The sequence below is a fragment of the Oncorhynchus tshawytscha genome, linkage group LG20 (genome assembly GCF_018296145.1).
Source record: "Oncorhynchus tshawytscha isolate Ot180627B linkage group LG20, Otsh_v2.0, whole genome shotgun sequence".
Lineage (NCBI taxonomy): Eukaryota > Metazoa > Chordata > Actinopteri > Salmoniformes > Salmonidae > Oncorhynchus > Oncorhynchus tshawytscha.
The window spans coordinates 45,098,614-45,114,897 of NC_056448.1; the positions used below are offsets into that span (position 1 = coordinate 45,098,614).

General features: G+C 43.7%; 1 protein-coding gene across 1 annotated transcript in view; it reads left to right on the forward strand.

The window, feature by feature from the left end:
• LOC112237324 (protein Shroom3) overlaps window positions 1-16,284 on the forward strand; it is a 123,962-nt gene that overhangs the window by 102,464 nt on the left and 5,214 nt on the right. The window contains 4 exon segments of the mRNA XM_042302720.1: window positions 418-989; window positions 1,197-1,604; window positions 10,780-10,885; window positions 13,055-13,339. Of these exon segments, the coding sequence (XP_042158654.1) occupies window positions 418-989; window positions 1,197-1,604; window positions 10,780-10,885; window positions 13,055-13,339 (1,371 nt within the window).

A 16,284-nucleotide genomic window follows, 5' to 3' on the forward strand; every position in this document is an offset into this window, starting at 1 on the left:
CTGAATGTCTGTCTGGCCGTCTGTCCGGCTGAATGTCTGTCTGGCTGTCTGTCCGGCTGAATGTCTGTCCGGCTGAATGTCTGTCTGGCCATCTGTCCGGCTGAATGTCTGTCTGGCCGTCTGGCCGGCTGAATGTCTGTCTGGCCGTCTGTCTGTCTGGCTGTCTGTCTGGCTGTCTGTCTGGCTGTCTGTCTAGCTGTCTGTCCGGTTGCATGTCCCGTGATGCATTTTGTATCTACGTTTTTGTGTTGCCTTTATTTAACCAGGTAAGTAATTGAGAACACATTCTCTTTGATAGTAATACCCTGGGCAAGATAAGAGCTTGGCTTGTGATGTATTCTAGATGTCAGGAAGGCCTGTGTTGTTACCAGACATATTTCCCTTTAGGGACAATGAAGTATTCATAAATTAATTCAGGTCAGCGAGAGCCAGGGAAACCTGGATGCCATCGCCTTCCCCTGCCTGTTGCAGGTTGACGCTCCCAGAGCCGTGTCCCCAGAGACCAGGCGGAGCACCACAGCACATCAGGGCCAGAACCAAGATCTGCAGACCAGGACCAGACTGGGCTCATCAGACACCAGCACCTCAGAGGAGACCCTGAAAGACTTTCCCATAGAGAGTTCCATACCAAAGAACATCCTACCCCTGGACATACCTGAGACCTCTCTAACCCCACCTCCTCCTAAAACCTCTCCCAGACCACACCCCCTGCTCTCCCTCCGCATCTCAGAGTCCAACCTGCAGGAGACCCCGCCCTTACACATAGCCCCGCCCACACAGGTAGTCCCTCCAATAGTCTCCTTACAGGACTATGACGAGGTGTTCCTCCAGGAGCTGGCCCCTCCCTCCCCTCCTCCTCCCCCGCTCCCCATCAGGGAGACGGACATCACAGAGGACTTCCCACCTCCTCCTCCCCTCCTCCTCCTCCCCTCCTCCTCTTCACCCCCAGACAAAGAGGAGCATCGTCCTGAGCTACAGCACTTCAACAGGTACAACATGCTGTCATCTCTACACATTACTACTGCACAATATAACAAAGGTTTTTGTTCCACTATTCTAATGTGCATAGACAAAGAGACACTGACAAGATCAACATAACACCTGATGTAATGCAACAATGTTGAAATGTTCAATCTTTTAGAAAATGGACCCCTCATCATTACTGCCATGTGTACCGTCTGTTTCTATCCATGCAGCTGTGAGTTCCTGGAGGCTGTGTGTCCAGAGAGAAGACCATCCATCTCCTCCCCTTCCCCTCAGACAGTCCCCCTCTCTATCCCCCAGCCTGAGACTCCGACCCACCAGACCCCCATCGACCCCAGCAGCAGTATCCCAGATCCCCAGCAGGGGCCTAGCGGTAAGGAAAGCCTGGGGTTAGAGTACCATCTCCTGGCCAGGAGGGAGAGGTCTGCTGGGGAGCTGAAGGTGGAAGCCCTGGTCAGACAGCTGGTGTCCCGGGGGGATAAGACCCTGAGCCCGATGCTGGACACCTGGCCCGGGGGCGGACGGACCAGCACCATGGACCTGATGGAAGAGATCTTCCCCGCTGGGGGAGGGAGGTTGCCGTGGCAACGCCGTAGGAGCAGCACCTGGCTGGAGGACAGGTGAGAGGGGGAGGAGACAAGGGCAGAGGGGGACGGGAGGGGAGGAGGAGAGAGGTGGCGTGAGGTCTGGTTATCAAGAGGGACTAAGGGTGTGTGTGTGTGTGTGTGTGCGCGCGCTTGGTGTGTGCGCTTGGTGTGTGTGTTTTATTCCTGTTATGTAACTTAATGATAGGCTAGAAGACTATATGATCAGGGTTCATTAACAACAGGTATGCTATAACAGAGGGCCTTTGTTGAGTCTGTTACATTATGGCTCAGTTTATTGCTTGACGTCACAAAATAACTCTTAGGTTTCAGAATAGATGATTAGTGGAAATTGTGGAATTAGATTACATACAGTAAGAGCAGCTAAGTAAGCAAGCTTCCTTTAGGAACTTTGCTTTGTGTTGTTACGTGATGTGAGGCTTAATGATTATACTATTCAAAACTAAAAAACGAAGTTTTAAGTGAGTATAGGCATTGGTCTGAAAAAATAAAGGAAATTCACATGAGCACCACTAAGGTTTTCCAGCACACAGCTTTGACCTACTACAGTAGTTATGTTGGTCTATTATACTTCAAACTATGTGTTGGCTGTTTGCTCAGGATTCAAACCATCTCAAACAGTCTCATTCATGCTCATAGAGGAGGTGCTTCCACAATAATGTGATTTATACCACATACAAGAAAAAGTATTGGATTATTCACAAAATATTAAAAAAATTGTGGAATGTTGTCCCACTCTTCAATGGCTGTGTGAAGTTGCTGGATATTGGCGGGAACTTGAACAAGCTGTCATACACGTCAATCCAGGGCATCCCAAACATGCTCAGTGGGGTGACATATCTGGTGATTATGCAGGCCATGGAAGAAGTTGGACATTTTCAGCTTCCAGGGATTGTGTCCAGATCCTTGAGACATGGGGCCGTTCATTATCATGCTGAAACATGAGGTGATGTCGGCAGATGAATGGCACGACAATGGGCCTCAGCATCTCGTCCCGGTATCTCTGAGCATTGAAATTGCCATCGATAAAATGCAATTGTGTTCGTTGTCTGTAGCTTATGCCTGCCCATCCCATAATCCCACCGCCACCATGGAGCACTCTGTTTGCAACGTTGACATCAGCCAACCACTTGCCCACAAGACACCATACACGCTGTCTGCCATCTGCCCGGTACAGTTGAAACCGGGATTCATCCGTGAAGAGCACACTTCTCCAGCGTGCCAGTGACCATCGAAGGTGAGTATTTTCCCATTGAAGTCGGTTATGACGCCGAACTGCAGTCAGGTCAAGACCGTGGTGAGGACAACAAGCACGTAGAGGAGCTTCCCTGAGTCGGTTTCTGTCAGTTTGTGCAGAAATTCTTCAGTTGTGCAAACCCACAGTTTCATCAGCTGTCCGGGGTGGCTGGTCTCAAACGGTCCCGCAGATGAAGACGCCGGATGTGGAGGTCATGGGCTGGCGTGGTTACATGTGGTCTGTGGGTGTGAGGCCGATTGGACATACTTCAAAATTCTTTAAAGCGATGCTGGAGGCGGCTTAAGGTAGAGAAATTAACATTCAATTATCTGGCAACAGCTCTGGTGGACATTGCTGAAGTCAGCATGCCAGTTGAACACTCCCTTAAAACTTGAGATAATCTGTGGCATTGTGTTGTGTGACAAAACTGCACATTTTGGAGTGGCCTTTTATTGTCCTCAGCGCAAGTTGCACCTGTGTAATGATGCTGTTTAATGAGCTTCTTGATATGCCACAACTGTCAGGTGGATGGATTATCTTGGCAAAGGAGAAATGCTCACTAACAGGTATGTAAACAAATTTGTGCACCAAATTTGAGAGAAATAAGCTTTTTGTGTGTATGGAACATTTCTGGGATCTATTATTTCAGCTCAACACTTTACATGTTGTGTTTATATTTTTGTTCAGTCTAGTCTGAAGTACAATACCAACATTGCTACTGTAGTAGGTCAAAGCTGTGTGCTGGAAAACCTTGGTAGAGCTGTGTTCTGTAAAACCTTAGTAGAGCTGTGTTCTGTAAAACCTTAGTAGAGCTGTGTTCTGTAAAACCTTAGTAGAGCTGTGTTCTGTAAAACCTTAGTAGAGCTGTGTTCTGTAAAACCTTAGTAGAGCTGTGTTCTGTAAAACCTTGGTAGAGCTGTGTTCTTAAAACCTGGTAGAGCTGTGTTCTGTAAAACCTTAGTAGAGCTGTGTTCTGTCTGTAAAACCTTGGTAGAGCTGTGTTCTGTAAAACCTTGGTAGAGCTGTGTTCTGTAAAAAGTAGAGCTGTGTTCTGTAAAACCTTGGTAGAGCTGTGTTCTGTAAAACCTTAGTAGAGCTGTGTTCTGTAAAACCTTAGTAGAGCTGTGTTCTGTAAAACCTTAGTAGAGCTGTGTTCTGTAAAACCTTGGTAGGACATGGGTGGAATAGACATTGTGGTGCTCATGTGAATTTCCTTTTTTAAAATCGGCTTCAGACCAAATGCATATTCTCACTTAAAACTGAGTTTTTTAGTTTTTAATTTCCATGTTTTTTAACACCGGAAGGGGATTATGGAACATTATTACACAACATTATAATACAGAAATACAAGAAATAAATAAATAAATAAACAATAGTGTGAAATAGCAACAGAAATCATGTAGTTGTTAGTAATTTTTTAATATTAACAGCTGATTTTCCTGAGGGAAAAGAAAACACAGAAACCCATTTTAAGCCAATGTGGAGTAAACTGGAAACTTTTCCCCAAGATCTCTCTTATTAAGACAATCGAGCTCCTGGAACATACACAAATAATCAATATGTACCCTCCTTTAAAGTTTACTGAAGAAAGGCCTAGTACTACATTACCTGTAAACAAAAGGTGAGTTATCACTAAATATAACATTTACGACCAAATGTACATTCGTCAGATATACTCAACTTTATAAATACAATTCAGAGATGGCCACAACTGCTCTTGACAAGCTACAGGTTTATACAGGCTTTTTTGTTGTTGTTCAAGCCCAGTTCTACATCACCTGATTCTACTATACATGGTCTTGAACAGCTGAGGTCTTGATGAACAGCGGAGGTCTTGATGAACAGCGGAGGTCTTGATGAACAGCGGAGGTCTTGATGAACAGCGGAGGTCTTGATGAACAGCGGAGGTCTTGATGAACAGCGGAGGTCTTGATGAACAGCGGAGGTCTTGATGAACAGCGGAGGTCTTGATGAATAGCTGAGTCTTGATGAACAGCTGAGGTCCTTGATGAACAGCTGAGTCCTTGATGAACAGCTGAGGCCTTGATGAACAGCTGAGGTCTTGATGAACAGCTGAGGTCTTGATGAACAGCTGAGGTCTTGATGAACAGCTAAGGTCTTGATGAACAGCTGAGTCTTGATGAACAGCTGAGTCTTGATAAACAGCTGAGTCCTTGATAAACAGCTGAGGTCTTGATGAACAGCTGAGGTCTTGATAAACAGCTGAGGCCTTGATGAACAGCTGAGGCATTGATGAACACCTAAGGTCTCGATGAACAGCGGAGGCCTTGATGAACAGCGGAGGCCTTGATGAACAGCTGAGGCCTTGATGAACAACCAGAGTAGTAGAATCAGGTGTGGTAGCACTGGGATTAAACATTTTAAAAAACATGCATAACCCTGTGGATTGTCAAGAACAATTTTAGTAACTCCTGATACAAATAGTGCTGAGAAACACTAAGTCATTAGACAAGTGTAAAACATTATGAAGACAAATTATATGTCAGCTTTGTTTCTCAGTAACGGACAGACGGCTCATGACAAGAGGCGGGAAGTGTGTTGTGTACCTCCAAGTTGATTTGCACATTTTCATCGAGATTGGTGTCAGAGATTTTAATTTAACATTGAGCTTCAAAATCAATGCCTATATATTATAGGGGCTATCACCCCCCACAATACTCTGGTCATGAACAAGGGAAAGGATATCATATCTCACATGATTTTTCAAGGTGAAATTGCTATGCCTCTTTTAAAGTGAACCTGTTTGGTTTTTATCATGAATATATTGTTTGTAGAGAGGGGAGTTCCAACAGACAGTTAACTGTGACGCCTGAGAACTGCTGAGCGCTGCTGATATCCTGTCTGTAGTGAACTCTCTCCCCATGTTGGAGTCAGACCATGTTTCAGATCATGTCACATAGACTGGGTCTGTGGAAGCTGAACACCACTGACCGACACTGACATCTGTAACATGTAGTGAGTCTGGCTTGGTTAAACTGCCATCTACTGATTAGTTGGTTAAACTGCCATCTACTGATTAGTTGGTTAAACTGCCATCTACTGATTAGTTGGTTAAACTGCCATCTACTGATTAGTTGGTTAAACTGCCATCTACTGATTAGTTGGTTAAACTGCCATCTACTGATTAGTTGGTTAAACTGCCATCTACTGATTAGTTGGTTAAACTGCCAACTACTGATTAGTTGGTTAAACTGCCATCTACTGATTAGTTGGTTAAACTGCCAACTACTGATTAGTTGGTTAAACTGCCCTCTACTGACATACAGTGGGGCAAAAAAGTATTTAGTCAGCCACCAATTGTGCAAGTTCTCCCACTTAAAAAGATGAGAGGCCTGTAATTTTCATCATAGGTACACTTCAACTATGACAGACAAAATGAGAAAAAAAATCCAGAAAATCACATTGTAGGATTTTTAATGAATTTATTTACAAATTATGGTGGAAAATAAGTATTTGGTCACCTACAAACAAGCAAGATTTCTGGCTCTCACAGACCTGTAACTTCTTCTTTAAGAGGCTCCTCTGTCCTCCACTCGTTACCTGTATTAATGGCACGTGTTTGAACTTGTTATCAGTGTAAAAGAAATACAGTGAGTCTGGATTGGTTAAACAGTGGCAGCACTGCCCTCTACTGACATGGTTTAATATTGAAGGTCAAAGAACAAAATGTCTTTCCTTTTCCTGTTGAAAAGAACTCTCAGATCCTATACTATAATGTATCAAATACAATACTACTATTATTTGTCCAGAAAGGCAATTATTGTTTACAAAGGAACATATGCACAATGATCATCTTGACTTTCTCAGTTGGGTTTTAGGATAATGAGGAAGACATGTTGTGAACTTGTATCAAAAACGTGTTTCAATATTACATGTATTATATCCAAGTAGGTTCAGGGGACAGTTATTTTAGAATCCGTGGTGTGTCACAGTTCCAACCGTTCTATAGTTCCAACCGTTCTATAGTTCCAACCGTTCTACAGTTCCAACCGTTCTACAGTTCCAACAGTTCTACAGTTCCAACCATTCTATAGTTCCAACCGTTCTATAGTTCCAACCGTTCTATAGTTCCAACCGTTCTACAGTTCCAACCGTTCTACAGTTCCAACCGTTCTACAGTTCCAACCGTTCTACAGTTCCAACCGTTCTACAGTTCCAACCGTTCTACAGTTCCAACCGTTCTACAGTTCCAACCGTTCTATAGTTCCAACCGTTCTATTCTCTGAGGAGAATCAGGTTGATTAAGTGTGACCCGGTTCTACGCTGGAATGTTGTTCTTTCTCAACATTCTATTCTGCCTGTCCTGTAAAATAGGCCAGTCAGAGCTTATTCCTTATAGCAGGTGTGTGTGTGTGTGTGTGTGTGTGTGTGTGTGTGTGTGTCTGCGTGCGTGCGTGCGTGCGTGCGTGTGTGTGTGTGTGTCTGCGTGCGTGCGTGCGTGTGTGTGTGTGTGTGTGTGTGTGTGTGTCTGCGTGCGTGCGTACATGTACGCGCTTGAGTGTGTTTCAACCGAATAACACACACACCTCGAATACCACAATAATAGTTTTGGCATCTCACACACTATTCAACAGACTAGTGCTTCCTGGTTGTTGAGTAGTGCATGCTGCTTGTGGTGTTCTGATTGCTGCGTATTGCATGTTGTGTGCTGCTTGTTGCTGATTGATTACTGCGTCCTGCTTGTTGCTTACTGCGTACTGCATGTTGCTTACTGCGTACTGCATGTTGCTTACTACATGTTGCATACTGCTTGTTGCTTACTGCGTACTGCATGATGCTTACTACATGTTGCATACTGCTTGTTGCTTACTGCGTACTGCATGATGCTTACTGCATGTTGCTTACTGCATGTTGCGTACTGCGTACTGCATGTTGCTTACTACATGTTGCTTACTACATGTTGCATATTGCATGTTGCGTATTGCATGTTGCGTACTGCTTGTTGCTTACTGCGTACTGCTTGTCGCTTACTGTTTGTTGCGTACTGCATGTTGCGTACTGCTTGTCACTTATTGCATGTTGCGTACTGCTTGTTGCTTACTGCATGTTGCGTACTGCATGTTGCTTACTGCATGTTACGTACTGCTTGTTGCTTACTGCGTACTGCATGTTGCGTATTGCATGTTGCGTACTGCTTGTTGCTTACTGCATGTTGCGTACTGCTTGTTGCTTACTGCGTACTGCATGTTGCGTACTGCATGTTGCTTACTACATGTTGCTTACTACATGTTGCGTATTGCATGTTGCGTATTGCATGTTGCGTACTGCTTGTTGCTTACTGCGTACTGCATGTTGCTTACTGCATGTTGCGTACTGCTTGTTGCTTACTGCGTACTGCTTGTCGCTTACTGTTTGTTGCGTACTGCATGTTGCGTACTGCTTGTCACTTACTGCATGTTGCGTACTGCATGTTGCGTACTGCTTATTGCATACTGCTTGTCGCTTACTGTTTGTTGCGTACTGCTTGTTGCGTACTGCTTGTTGCGTACTGCATACTGCTTGTCGCTTACTGCTTGTTGCGTACTGCTTGTTGCGTATTGCATGTTGCGTACTGCATACTGCTTGTCGCTTACTGCTTGTTGCGTACTGCTTGTTGCTTACTGCATGTTGCTTACTGCATGTTGCGTACTGCTTGTTGCGTACTGCATACTGCTTGTTGCGTACTGCTTGTTGCTTACTGCTTGTCGCTTACTGCTTGTTGCATACTGCTTGTTGCGTACTGCTTGTCGCGTACTGCTTGTTGCGTACTGCATACTGCTTGTCACTTACTGCTTGTTGCGTACTACATATTGTTTATTGCGTACTGCATATTGTTTATTGCGTACTGTTTCTTTGTTGCGTACTGCATATTGTTTATTGCGTACTGTTTCTTTATTGCGTACTGCATATTGTTTATTGCGTACTGTTTGTTTATTGCGTACTGCATATTGTTTATTACGTACTGTTTGTTTATTGTGTACTGCATATTGTTTATTGCGTACTGTTTGTTTATTGCGTACTGCATATTGTTTATTGCGTACTGTTTGTTTATTGCGTACTGCATGTTTATTGCGTACTGCATGTTGTTTATTGCGTACAGCATGTCGTTTATTGCGTACTGCATGTTGTTTATTGCGTACTGCATGTCGTTTATTGCGTACTGCATGTTGTTTATTGCGTACTGCATGTTGTTTATTGCGTACTGCATGTTGTTTATTGCGTACTGCATGTTGTTTATTGCGTACTGCATGTTGTTTATTGCGTACTGCATGTTGTTTATTGCGTACTGCATGGTGTTTATTGCGTACTGCATGTTGTTTATTGCGTACTGCAAGTTGTTTATTGCGTACTGCATGTTGTTTATTGCGTACTGCATGTTGTTTATTGCGTACTGCATGTTGTTTATTGCGTACTGCATGTTGTTTATTGCGTACTGTTTATTGCGTACAGTTTATTGCAAAATGTTTATTGCGTACAGTTTATTGCGTACTGCTTGTTGCGTACTGCTTGTTGCGTACTGCCTGTTGCGTACTGCCTGTTGCGTACTGCCTGTTGCGTACTGCTTGTTGCGTACTGCTTGTTGCGTACTGCCTGTTGCGTACTGCCCTGCCTGTTGCGTACTGCCTGTTGCGTACTGCTTGTTGCGTACTGCTTGTTGCGTACTGCCTGTTGCGTACTGCTTGTTGCGTACTGCCTGTTGCGTACTGCCTGTTGCGTACTGCCTGTTGCGTACTGCCTGTTGCGTACTGCCTGTTGCGTACTGCTTGTTGCGTACTGCCTGTTGCGTACTGCCTGTTGCGTACTGCTTGTTGCGTACTGCTTGTTGCGTACTGCTTGTTGCGTACTGCCTGTTGCGTACTGCCTGTTGCGTACTGCCTGTTGCGTACTGCCTGTTGCTTATTGTCTACTGCCTGTTGCGTACTGCTTGTTGCGTACTGCTTGTTGCGTACTGCTTGTTGCTTATTGTCTACTGCCTGTTGCGTACTGCTTGTTGCGTACTGCTTGTTGCGTACTGCTTGTTGCGTACTGCCTGTTGCGTACTGCTTGTGGCGTACTGCTTGTTGCGTACTGCCTGTTGCGTACTGCCTGTTGCGTACTGCCTGTTGCGTACTGCCTGTTGCTTATTGTCTACTGCCTGTTGCGTACTGCTTGTTGCGTACTGCTTGTTGCGTACTGCTTGTTGCTTATTGTCTACTGCTTGTTGCGTACTGCTTGTTGCGTACTGCTTGTTGCGTACTGCCTGTTGCGTACTGCTTGTGGCGTACTGCTTGTGGCGTACTGCTTGTTGCGTACTGCCTGTTGCGTACTGCTTTTTGCGTACTGCTTATGGCGTACTGCTTGTTGCGTACTGCTTGTTGCTTATTGTCTACTGCTTGTAAGTGTACTGCTTGTTGCTTATTGTCTACTGCTTGTAAGTGTACTGCTTGTTGCTTATTGTCTACTGCTTGTTGCGTACTGCTTGTTGCGTACTGCTTGTTGCTTATTGTCTACTGCTTGTAAGTGTACTGCTTGTTGCTTATTGTCTACTGCTTGTAAGTGTACTGCTTGTTGCTTATTGTCTACTGCTTGTAAGTGTACTGCTTGTTACTTATTGTCTACTGCTTGTAAGTGTACTGCTTGTTGCTTATTGTCTACTGCTTGTTGCGTACTGCTTGTAAGTGTACTGCTTGTTGCTTATTGTCTACTGCTTGTAAGTGTACTGCTTGTTGCTTATTGTCTACTGCTTGTAAGTGTACTGCTTGTTGCTTATTGTCTACTGCTTGTAAGTGTACTGCTTGTTGCTTATTGTCTACTGCTTGTAAGTGTACTGCTTGTTACTTACTTCTTACCATTTCCTGCTTTATTCTGCAGTATATGTCAGTTTCAGTCGGGAGTTTCAGGGTCTAATGTCTCAGTGTATTCCAGTGGTAGTAATGTTAACTATTACTCACATTGTTGTCTCTTTCCTTGTAGAAGTCAAGATGGCGTCTGTTCTACAGGACCTAGTCTGCTGCAGAAAACAGAGCCGGGAAGAGGAATAGATCTGGATGAGGAAGAGGCAGACCTCAATCAGAAAAAGGTCTGAACTTGAATAACTTACATTCATCTTTAAATTAACGGACTGATATAACATCCATCTCAATTAAAAGGAAAATTGAAGACAAAAAAATGCCCATCTAACCTATGGTGCTCATGATTAGATCATTCAGGAGATGTACATATCTCTGGGTAAAGAGGAGAGGTAGATCATTCAGGAGATGTACATATCTCTAGGTAAAGAGGAGAGGTAGATCATTCAGGAGATGTACATATCTCTGGGTAAAGAGGAGAGGTAGATCATTCAGGAGATGTACATATCTCTGGGTAAAGAGGAGAGGTAGATCATTCAGGAGATGTACATATCTCTAGGTAAAGAGGAGAGGTAGATCATTCAGGAGATGTACATATCTCTAGGTAAAGAGGAGAGGTAGATCATTCAGGAGATGTACATATCTCTGGGTAAAGAGGAGAGGTAGATCATTCAGGAGATGTACATATCTCTGGGTAAAGAGGAGAGGTAGATCATTCAGGAGATGTACATATCTCTAGGTAAAGAGGAGAGGTAGATCATTCAGGAGATGTACATATCTCTGGGTAAAGAGGAGAGGTAGATCATTCAGGAGATGTACATATCTCTAGGTAAAGAGGAGAGGTAGATCATTCAGGAGATGTACATATCTCTGGGTAAAGAGGAGAGGTAGATCATTCAGGAGATGTACATATAGGTAAAGACGATGTAGATCATTCAGGAGATGTACATATCTCTGGGTAAAGAGGAGAGGTAGATCATTCAGGAGATGTACATATCTCTGGGTAAAGAGGAGAGGTAGATCATTCAGGAGATGTACATATCTCTAGGTAAAGAGGAGAGGTAGATCATTCAGGAGATGTACATATCTCTGGGTAAAGAGGAGAGGTAGATCATTCAGGAGATGTACATATCTCTAGGTAAAGAGGAGAGGTAGATCATTCAGGAGATGTACATATCTCTAGGTAAAGAGGAGAGGTAGATCATTCAGGAGATGTACATATCTCCGGGTAAAGAGGAGAGGTAGATCATTCAGGAGATGTACATATCTCTGGGTAAAGAGGAGAGGTAGATCATTCAGGAGATGTACATATCTCTGGGTAAAGAGGAGAGGTAGATCATTCAGGAGATGTACATATCTCTGGGTAAAGAGGAGAGGTAGATCATTCAGGAGATGTACATATCTCTGGGTAAAGAGGAGAGGTAGATCATTCAGGAGATGTACATATCTCTGGGTAAAGAGGAGAGGTAGATCATTCAGGAGATGTACATATCTCTGGGTAAAGAGGAGAGGTAGATCATTCAGGAGATGTACATATCTCTAGGTCGATGTAGATCATTCAGGAGATGTACATATCTCTAGGTAAAGAGGAGAGGTAGATCATTCAGGAGATGTACATATCTCTAGGTAAAGAGGAGAGGTAGATCATTCAGGAGATGTACATATCTCTAGGTAAAGAGGAGAGGTAGATCATTCAGGAGATGTACATATCTCTGGGTAAAGAGGAGAGGTAGATCATTCAGGAGATGTACATATCTCTAGGTAAAGAGGAGAGGTAGATCATTCAGGAGATGTACATATCTCTGGGTAAAGAGGAGAGGTAGATCATTCAGGAGATGTACATATCTCTAGGTAAAGAGGAGAGGTAGATCATTCAGGAGATGTACATATCTCTGGGTAAAGAGGAGAGGTAGATCATTCAGGAGATGTACATATCTCTAGGTAAAGAGGAGAGGTAGATCATTCAGGAGATGTACATATCTCTAGGTAAAGAGGAGAGGTAGATCATTCAGGAGATGTACATATCTCTAGGTAAAGAGGAGAGGTAGATCATTCAGGAGATGTACATATCTCTGGGTAAAGAGGAGAGGTAGATCATTCAGGAGATGTACATATCTCTGGGTAAAGAGGAGAGGTAGATCATTCAGGAGATGTACATATCTCTGGGTAAAGAGGCGATGTAGATCATTCAGGAGATGTACATATCTCTGGGTAAAGAGGAGAGGTAGATCATTCAGGAGATGTACATATCTCTGGGTAAAGAGGAGAGGTAGATCATTCAGGAGATGTACATATCTCTGGGTAAAGAGGCGATGTAGATCATTCAGGGAGTCTTATGCTAACAATAGACATACATATACATTGTCGGTGCCAACTTCTCCTCTCCTCCCACCCACTAGGTGGAGCTACTCCAGGCTCTGACCCTTAGCGTTGCCTCACTCCGAGAGGAGAGAGAGGTTCTGGGTGAGGAGCAGAGGAGGTTCCGGGCCCTAGGGGGCCACATGGAGAGTCTGGTCCAGGAGCGCTGTAAGCCCAACGAGAAGGAGAAGTACAGGATGTTCATCGGGGACCTGGATAAGATAGTCAACTTGTTGATGTCTCTGTGTGGCCGGCTGGCCCGGGTCCATAACGCTCTCTACGACCTGGACAGAGAGGAGGAGACAGAGGACAGCGCAGAGGAGAGGGTGAGATGTTAAACAACTACAACATGGGGCACACTCTTTTCAGCTACGACCGGAAGTAATATTCTGTAGCAGGTTAGGAGAGCATTTTCCCTAATCCTTTTCCTAACCTTAACCGAATTCTCCTAACCTGCTACGAACAAGTCACTTCCGGTCGTAGCCGTATCAAAGTGCTGTGTAAAGAGTGTTTCTCTCTCCATAACACAGAGTAGGAAATGAAACTAAGCCGAAACACTGCAAGTTACCTTCATAACATCTCAGGAGTTTTTGTTTCAGTCCCATCTATCAGCCTGAGGCTGGCTCCTTTGTTTCAGTCCCATCTATCAGCCTGAGGCTGGCTCCTTTGTTTCAGTCCCATCTATCAGCCTGAGGCTGGCTCCTTTGTTTCAGTCCCATCTATCAGCCTGAGGCTGGCTCCTTTGTTTCAGTCCCATCTATCAGCCTGAGGCTGGCTCCTTTGCTTGGATGCTGAGTGTTAAGGATACGTGACATCATGGCCACTCTCGGATGGCCAGATTAATCGAACCCCCACAATGACTCTGTATGCAGCCATGGTGGGGGTTCAAGCTAGGACTGTGTATACAGACTTTATTGAATAGTTTAATTATTTACATTTGTGTCCAGATTTCTATCACAATTTAAAATGTACTAATTTAGTGATCTATTGGAAACAATAATAATAACTATTTATACAATATACTGTAAGCAGCCATGCAGGGGTTCAAGTTTAATACAATTGTATTTAGTAATTTACAACTTAATCTAAATGTATTTTGCAATTAACAGTTCCTAGGACTGTGTAAGGACAACATAGCACATGGCTACTTAGTTATGCATTGTATACATTTTAAGGGGTGTGTTCTTGCTCATTGTCCTGCCTCCTACTTATTCCTTATTTGGCAAAACTCACCCTTTAGCCCCCCCCTTCTTCGACAGAGAAGATTGAGCAGGTTCTTTCAGGTTGCTTCCAGCTCAAAATAACCTCTTTCACATCCTATTTATGTTCACAAGCCGTCCTCTTTCAAGTCTGGTGGTGCAGTACTGCTGCTGTCCACCAGATGGGGCTCTATACACAGAGAACTGGGGTCAGAGGGCTGATAAACCCCATGAGGAAAACACCATGCCAGAAAATAAAGTCTGTTGACAACAAGATAGATGTTGTGAATTTGTCACGTTTGACATCAAAACATTTCTACAATTTAGAATAAATTAAATGCCATGTTCAAATACAACAAACATCATCATCTCAGCATGAGAAGACAAAAGTTGAAAGCAGACAACTGATAGACTCCAAAATGAAGGAAAGTGAAGAAGTTTTATGATCTTAACTGACTTGCCTAGTTAAAGGTAAAAAATGATACCATCCTAACCATCCATACATACACACCAACATAGGGATTTTCTCATGAGTCTCACCACAGTTTATAACCACTCAGCTGACAGTTCCAGGCTCTCCCAGATACTAGAGCTCTGGAGGGGCCTCTCCCTGTCCTCTCTTATCTCCACAGATTTACATCCAGGTCAGTTCCAACATAGGTTAATGCTCCTCTCCGTTCTCCTTCTACCCCCACATACATTCCTTTCTTCCTAGGTCCATGCCATATAACCTCTTCCTAATGAACACACATTATTTAACACTACAAGAAAGATGGGGTTAGAATTCTTGCCAGTTATAGTGCCGTTTAGTCATTATTCATTAAAAAAAATCCCATAACAATCCAACCAAACATGTTTTAGCTAGTTAGAAAGTAGCCTATTGGCTCCGGTACACAGTGAAAAAGGCTTGTCTGAAGTGAGATGCAATTTTGGCATTTAAAACAGCTGTAGCTACAACCAAATAACGTTAGTCACCACACAGGTATTTGATAAAGCAAGAGTAATTTACCTACTCCTGCTTACCTTTCGCAAAGATGTACCTTTATGGGTCTGGTTCTGGTAGTCCAATTGTTCAAATGAGCTGTCATCAAATGGCAGATGGTTCAATGTCAATGAATACTCGCGGTGCCCTATCACTAGTCTGGTCGCCACAAAGTCAGAATTATGACTAAACCACGCCCATTTCTACAATGTATCTTCTTAAAATGTCATTTTAATCCTAAACTTAACCCTAAATTTATTCACACTGTAAACCTCATGCCCAACCCTAACCTTAAATTATTATTTTAAGCACATTTTTACTTTGCGGCTGTGGAATCTGACTTTGCGGCTGTGGAATCTGACTTTGTGGCTGTGGAATCTGACTTTGCGGCTGTGGAATCTGACTTTGTGAATCTGCTTTGCTGTGGAATCTGACTTTGCGGCTGTGGAATCTGACTTTGCGGCTGTGGAATCTGACTTTGTGGCTGTGGAATCTGACTTTGCGGCTGTGGAATCTGACTTTGTGGCTGTGGAATCTGACTTTGCGGCTGTGGAATCTGACTTTGTGGCTGTGGAAGCTAGCGGACACCCACTGGGTCTGGCTCCATGTTCTGGCTACACTTTACTCCAAATCATGTGAGTCACGTCTAGGTTACCACAGATTATCCATTATATTGGCCAGATACTCTAGTGGCCACTCTAACAATGAAAATAAATGTCTTCAAAAATGGAAGGCAGTCGAGAGGCAAGATCCGGTGGGACCGTTCTAGCCAAGGAGGGGGCAGATACGAGTGTGATAACAGGCACACCTCTGATATAAAGTGATACAATGGCAACGCTAGCTATTCTCTCTTGGAATGTGAAAGGCCTACATTCGTCTATTAAACTTTCCAGCTGTCTCGATATCCTAGCAAGAAACCATATATATATATATATATGGCAATGTTCCAAGAAACACAACTATTGAATATGAATCAGGTGAATTACTATCATAACCAAGGATTCTGCCGTTTTTATAAAGAATTGTACACATCTGATTGTAAATCCACACCAAGCCGGATTGTGATTTTTGAAGGTACAATAACTATTTT